Source organism: Penaeus chinensis, chromosome 29 (genome assembly GCF_019202785.1).
Source record: "Penaeus chinensis breed Huanghai No. 1 chromosome 29, ASM1920278v2, whole genome shotgun sequence".
Taxonomy (NCBI): Eukaryota; Metazoa; Arthropoda; class Malacostraca; order Decapoda; family Penaeidae; genus Penaeus; species Penaeus chinensis.
The window spans coordinates 1416945-1423543 of NC_061847.1; the positions used below are offsets into that span (position 1 = coordinate 1416945).

Consider the following 6599-nt stretch of genomic DNA (forward strand, 5'->3'; position numbering starts at 1 on the left):
ATATATTCATATATTATATTTGATTTAGATATATATAAATATATATTTATATGCAAATATATATGTGTATATCTATTATAGTTTTATCTATGTACACACACAAACACACACAACACACACACACACACACACAACACACACACACACACAAACACACATATCTTAATATATATATATATTAATTTATATATATATATAATATGTTGTATCTATCTATCTATCTATATATGTATATTTATATATATATATAGCTGTTGTGGTGTAACGAATAATATATATATATTATATATATGTATATATATTATATATATTATAATATATGTATAATATATGTATATATATATGTATATAATATGTTATATATATATATATATAATGTGTGGTGTTATATAAAGCTAATATGCATATATATTTTGTGTATCTACTTAACACATACAACATATGTGTAAAAGTATAGATCTCTCTCTATCCTATCTATACTATCTTTCTATTATCTGTAAACCTACATATAGCATATCCTCCCCCTGGGCCATGGCCCACCCGGGGGAGCACTGGGATATGCTGAGTGGCCATGAAGCAATAAATGGAAAATTAAGAAGTCGATTTAAGATGAATTTTACCTACCCACCATTATATATAATTTTCTCTCACATATTAATAAATTAGAATCTTTCCATAAGTGTCCCTATCCATTTTATATTACACTATGCATAACTAGTAATAAATTAATCTAAAAAGATGACAGTCCACTGAAAGGGTACATGTAGATTAGCATATATTGTCGGCACAGAAACAAAAAGGATGAGAACCTCTGCTTATTATTATTGTTTCTAACATTTCTATTATTTATAGCATAATAACCAAAAAAATAATATATAATGGCCGCAATATTACAATAGTAAAGATAATACACACGACACACACACAACACACACATATATTTATAATTTACTCTAACCGGTTGATACTATGGTACAATGCACAATTCTAGATTTACGAAACAGACAATTCGAAATCCTGGATTCATGTTCAGGTCTGAAGATGAAATCCAGGAGGATACGTATCCATATACATAGGTATATATATATATATATATATATATATATATATATATATATATATACAATAATATGTATATATGTGGTGTGTGGTGTGTGTGTGTGTGTGTAGAAATATACATATATAAAACACGTATATATACACACATTTATTTATATAAGTATTTATATATATATATATAAAAATGGTTGTGTGTGTGTTTTATTAATATCATAGCATTTTCCTAATTTTACCACATATTAAAAAAACTACAAAAGTATTAATCAAGAAAAAGAATCAAGGAGGAGAGGAAAGGCGCACTAGATAAGCGACACGAGCGTCCAAGAGGCCGAATAAGAAACCCGGTACAAAGGCGTCGGTACCCCGAGGAGCGGAGCGGCGCGCGTCCCTTGATTTGGCCCGTTTCCCAACTTGGCCGAGCGTACGTACAGGCTGCCTTTAATGGCCGCGTTCACCAGCGCCACGATTAAATGGGACTTGCGTCACGCTAGCGACACTCTTTGACTCCGACGAAGTGGTTGATCTTATCACTCCTTTGGGAAGGAGAAACGGAGACAAAGTGATATGGGAGATTGATTAACATTCGATGGTGATCGACGTATGAATTATTTGCTGTTAGCTTTTTGACCGAATCTATTTACAGTCGAACCAGGTGCGAACGGAGATGTAATGCAGGGACTTGCAATATAGAAGTGAAAGGCCAAGAAGCCTCCTGGGGCACCAGAACACTTACAGAAAACAAAACACATTTTATAATGAACGCAGACGTCCATTTGTAATGCAATGATGCATCAGCGAAGAGTGCGAAGTCCAAGTCCCGAGAACATAAAACAATTTACCGACAGTCAGAGTAGAGAAGAGTCAATTTTCGTAAAGTAGCTAGGACGCCCGATTCAGTGAGTAGATCTTATTTTATAAGGCGAACTCGCGGAAATCAATAAACTGTACCACCAGAATGATAATCGATCACTCCCTGTCATGTGCTGACAGGTGAGTGAGATACAGCTTATTATCACGAGTCTTTATAAAGTGTAAAATATACCTATATTATCTCATGCACCATGGATTGATCTCTGTCGCCGTTGCCATCCATTGTCCCTGGAAAGATTTAGAGGAATTGCTTATCTATGTCCACCAAGAGCGATTAGCCGCGCAACTAAATACTGGCAATTCTTCTCAGTAGCAAAGGTTATTTAGAAAAGTTCGTCTGTATCTTTTCAAAACCTGCGTATATTGACGTATGCTGGATGAGAGGCCTTTTTTTCCCCTTAAAATTAGCATTATTAAAAATCCTCAAAAAGGATACATTTCGTCATCCGATTTACATTAGAAAGTAATGACGAAATCGATACTATTGTCTTTTATAAAATGCCTAATATATAAAGCATACAAATTATAGACTGTGTGCAAATTGCGATGCCAGCTTACATGTAACTATCATCTGACTGTGAAAGTTTAGCAGATATAAAGGTGATTGTGAACTAGATTCACATGCAATCAATAACAAACTTTTGCCATCCTTTTTTCGAAAACTTCGTATTTGTACCGAGATGTCAAGATTTATGTTAGTTACCAATTGACAGAATCTCTTTGTCTATATCCTTAAATTAGATAACATAGAAATCTCAGAATCAGTAAGAAGTGTCTTATAGGCTATGATTAATTTGACAAAAAACAAAATTACATTAGCTATTATAATCCACGCTTTCGCCATACAAATGTACACAGAGAAAATTAAATGTGTATGAAGAAATGAACTCATCGCCTGATAACACCACTGACCATGCACGCACACATGGTCAACATCTTGTAAATCATTAAAACTTAAACTTAAAACCATACAGGAAAAACATGACTTATTCCTTGCTTTCGTGCAATTTATCTTTACATTTTGTGTTCTCCTTTAGCCTGTTTTTTAGCTTTATTATATCGTCTCTGTATCATCGCCATGACTATTTTCCGCAAGCTTTATCATTAACATAGTTATTACTTGATCGAATTAATACTGATATCATCATTGCCATTACTAGTTGCTAATAATGTAATTATCATAATGTTACCATGTAATTAATTTTCACATTATAACATCAGTACGATTATAACAATCACAATGGATAAACCATCACTGCACTTATTCTTTGTCATCGGTATTGTTTATGACTTTATGCTGGATTTAATAATTTAACTGTTCATCCTTACCTGTCTTTTTATCATTATTACTGTTTTTTTTAAATTATTTTTTATTTGAAGTCAAAATAGGTTTTCTATTAAAATAATAATTTACTTAATGCCCATTATGATTATTATTTTTGTTGTTATTGCTAACATTTATTATTATCATTTTTACTATTATCGTTATTATTGATTGTTTATCACAATTATTATCCCATTGTTATAATATTATCAATATTAACATGTTTTACTATTATCATTATCATTGTTATAACTATTATCATTAATCATTATTAATTATTACCTCATACTATAATATTAATTCTTAATCTTATTCTTATTATCATTATCATTATTATTATTATTATTTGTTATTATTATTATTATCATTATCATGATTATTAAATCACCGTCATCATTATTATATTTTTATGACTATTACCATTAACATTATTACATTATGCTTCTAAACTCTTATCATCGTTAAGTTTTTTTGATACTGATGATATAAACAAAATTAAATAACCTTAATTCATACTAATAACCACTGTTGTTCCTGTTACTATCATGATGATTATCATTATCACTGTAACGTTATCATTATCCTTATCATCTTTATTATCATCATCATTATCATCGTCACATCATCAATCAGCAGCAGCATTACAAATTACTAGATAGTAGTAGTATTCTACTACTGCGGCCACACTACTAACTGCTGCAGCTACGAGTATTATAGTTGTACGCAATACAAATGAAACGGATCACACACATTTTAGAATATAGTTCATCACTTAGAAAAGAAAATATAATAGCAACTTATCAGTTGTTTATCGATGAGACTCCAGTTATAGGTTGTTTAAAATTTACCAGTAACTTTGTCACTCGCAGCAGCATTTCTCAGATCGACTCTCAAAACTGGATAAATTCAAGAAAAGGAAGTATCAAAAGGTCTAATTTTCTCCGAGCGAACAAATAGTCACGGAAACCTGAGATTCGAATCACCTGTTGTGTCAAAACGTACTGGAACCACTGGTAAGGCATGGGAAAGGGAGTAAGGAAAAGGTGATGAAAGAAAAACCGGAAAGAGAGAACGGAATTGTAGGGGGAAGGAAGAGAAAGGAAATAGAAAAAAAAAGAGAGATAGTATTAGTTGTGAGGAGAAATAAGAAGGGACGGTAGAGGTCAAGAGTCAGGGTATAGGTGAGTTTGATGCGAAAAGGAAAGGGCGAAGAGGAAGGAAAGGGAAGTGGAAGAGGAGTAAAGAAAAAGAGAAGTATGAGGGGAGGAAGAAAGGGTGAATGGAGGGAGAGAGGGTAAATAGTGAAAGAGAAAGTTATACTTAAAAGAGGTGAAGCCGCGTCGTGCATCAAGTCAGTTTCCGATTTATATGCAAATAACAAATCACGGCTTTATGTCCGGTGTGAATGCGTCGCAGAAGCTCAAGATCCTTGTTGAGGTAAATGTATCGTGCGAAAAATAATTAAATAGACAAATAACCCAAAAGATTTTGTCGCTGCTGACTCTGATTTCAGAAGGTATGATCTTTGGTAATGTTAAACAGGCTGACAGTGGCCAAAATGATATTCTTGATTTTAGGATCTTTAAACACTTAGCTGTGAATTAAGTTAGCTGCAAGGACCCTTTTAATGACATCAATATTAATCGTTTCCTGATATTGTTACATAAATACAGTCACTGAGTTTTAACTTTTTATTGTTGGTTGACAGTATCATTAACATCACTAACGATAAAAAAACATGATGTTAACATTGATCTAATAACGATGAATAACGATAACAGTAAATAACAAATTAATCTATTATCTAGCATAGGGACAGGGATGATAAATTGCCTAATATCGTTAGACCTTTAAGTCCCCACGATTGGAGTTGAAATATGAGTGATAAAATTTCACTTCTAATCAATACTGAAGAAACACACAGACAACACACACAGACATAACGCACACACAACACACACACAATACATAAAAATATAAATGAATATAAATATATATATATATTCAATATAAATATATAAACATATGATGGTCCTGTATATACATATAAGTATATACCATATACAAATGCATATAAATATAGTGTGTATAAATATATATATGTATAGAAGTATATATTATATATATAATATATATATAAGTTGTGTGTGTGTGTGTGTTTGTGTGTGTAGTTTGTGTTACACACACACACACACACTCACACACACACGTTTATACACAGCAAGGACACAAACACACAACACACACACACACACACACACTCACACACACCAACACACCACCCCACACCACCCGACAGCACACACCACACACTTCACACGATCACACACACACGCCCTCACATCAACACGGAATATAACGTAGCGTTGTGTGTATAAATACAACACACACACACACAACATAATATGATTACACATATATATACACATATGATATAATCGTTTAATATATATATCGTTATAATTAAAGTTGTCAATATCTGGGTGATGATGCTCCAAAAGCGATTTCCTACTAGACAACGAAGGACTTGACAGATTGAATGAATCTCCAGTACATCAGTTGTCACGAGCGAATTAATGCTCCGCTCGATGCGGGGAGGCAACAACCGTCCCTGTGACACCGTTTGCTCAAAACTTGCTCAACGTGTACAATGTCCATCTATACTGTATACGCTCAGAATTTAAAAACAAAACGTTCCCACAACACACACACACACACACACACACAATACACACACACATACACCAGCACCCACACACATATATATATATATAAAATATATTATAATAATATAATATAACCATATAATCCCTAGTGTGTATCTTTATTTTACCATTCCCACCATTTGAATTTACATGCTTGAGGCAAAGTGTTACAGACACGTATACAAGAACCGTATAATATTAATTGTTAGCGGATTAGAATCCATTTTCTAGTGTTGTATTTGCCAGCAGACAACACGCTGCCTAATAATAAACTAAGGTACTTCCAAAGCAAACATATACTAACGGCAAATCGCTGTAAATCAATAATGTAAATCAAAAAGCAACAATATTCGCTTAGCGTCCAGTGGTGCGTACAAATGTCATGAGATTTGAACAAAGCACACATGTCATGAGCAATACAGTATAGATGTTTGCATGGTGGCTACAAAATAAAAAAAAGAGAGAATCAACATCGACGTAAGTTACAGCCTCAGGGGCATGTTCAGACATCAATATATTGTTCGTGATTTTCCAACCAAGACGAGCAACATGCGACGCAGCTGGATTATGCCTTCTGCGTCCGAGAACACCTCATTCAGATTTTTTTATTATATGTGATGTTAATTGTGCATGAGTTATCT

General features: G+C 33.0%; 1 protein-coding gene across 1 annotated transcript in view; it reads right to left on the reverse strand.

Moving 5' to 3' along the window:
• The window catches only part of LOC125040745 (neural cell adhesion molecule 1-like), a 46721-nt gene extending 42446 nt beyond the window's left edge, over positions 1–4275 (reverse strand). Inside the window, exons 1-3 of the mRNA XM_047635448.1 lie at positions 4237–4275; positions 2488–2504; positions 1701–1771 (exon numbers count right to left, since the gene is read on the reverse strand). Coding sequence (XP_047491404.1) covers positions 1701–1771; positions 2488–2504; positions 4237–4275 — 127 coding nt within the window. The remainder of the gene's footprint in view (positions 1–1700; positions 1772–2487; positions 2505–4236) is intronic.
• Positions 4276–6599: the final 2324 nt, after the last annotated feature.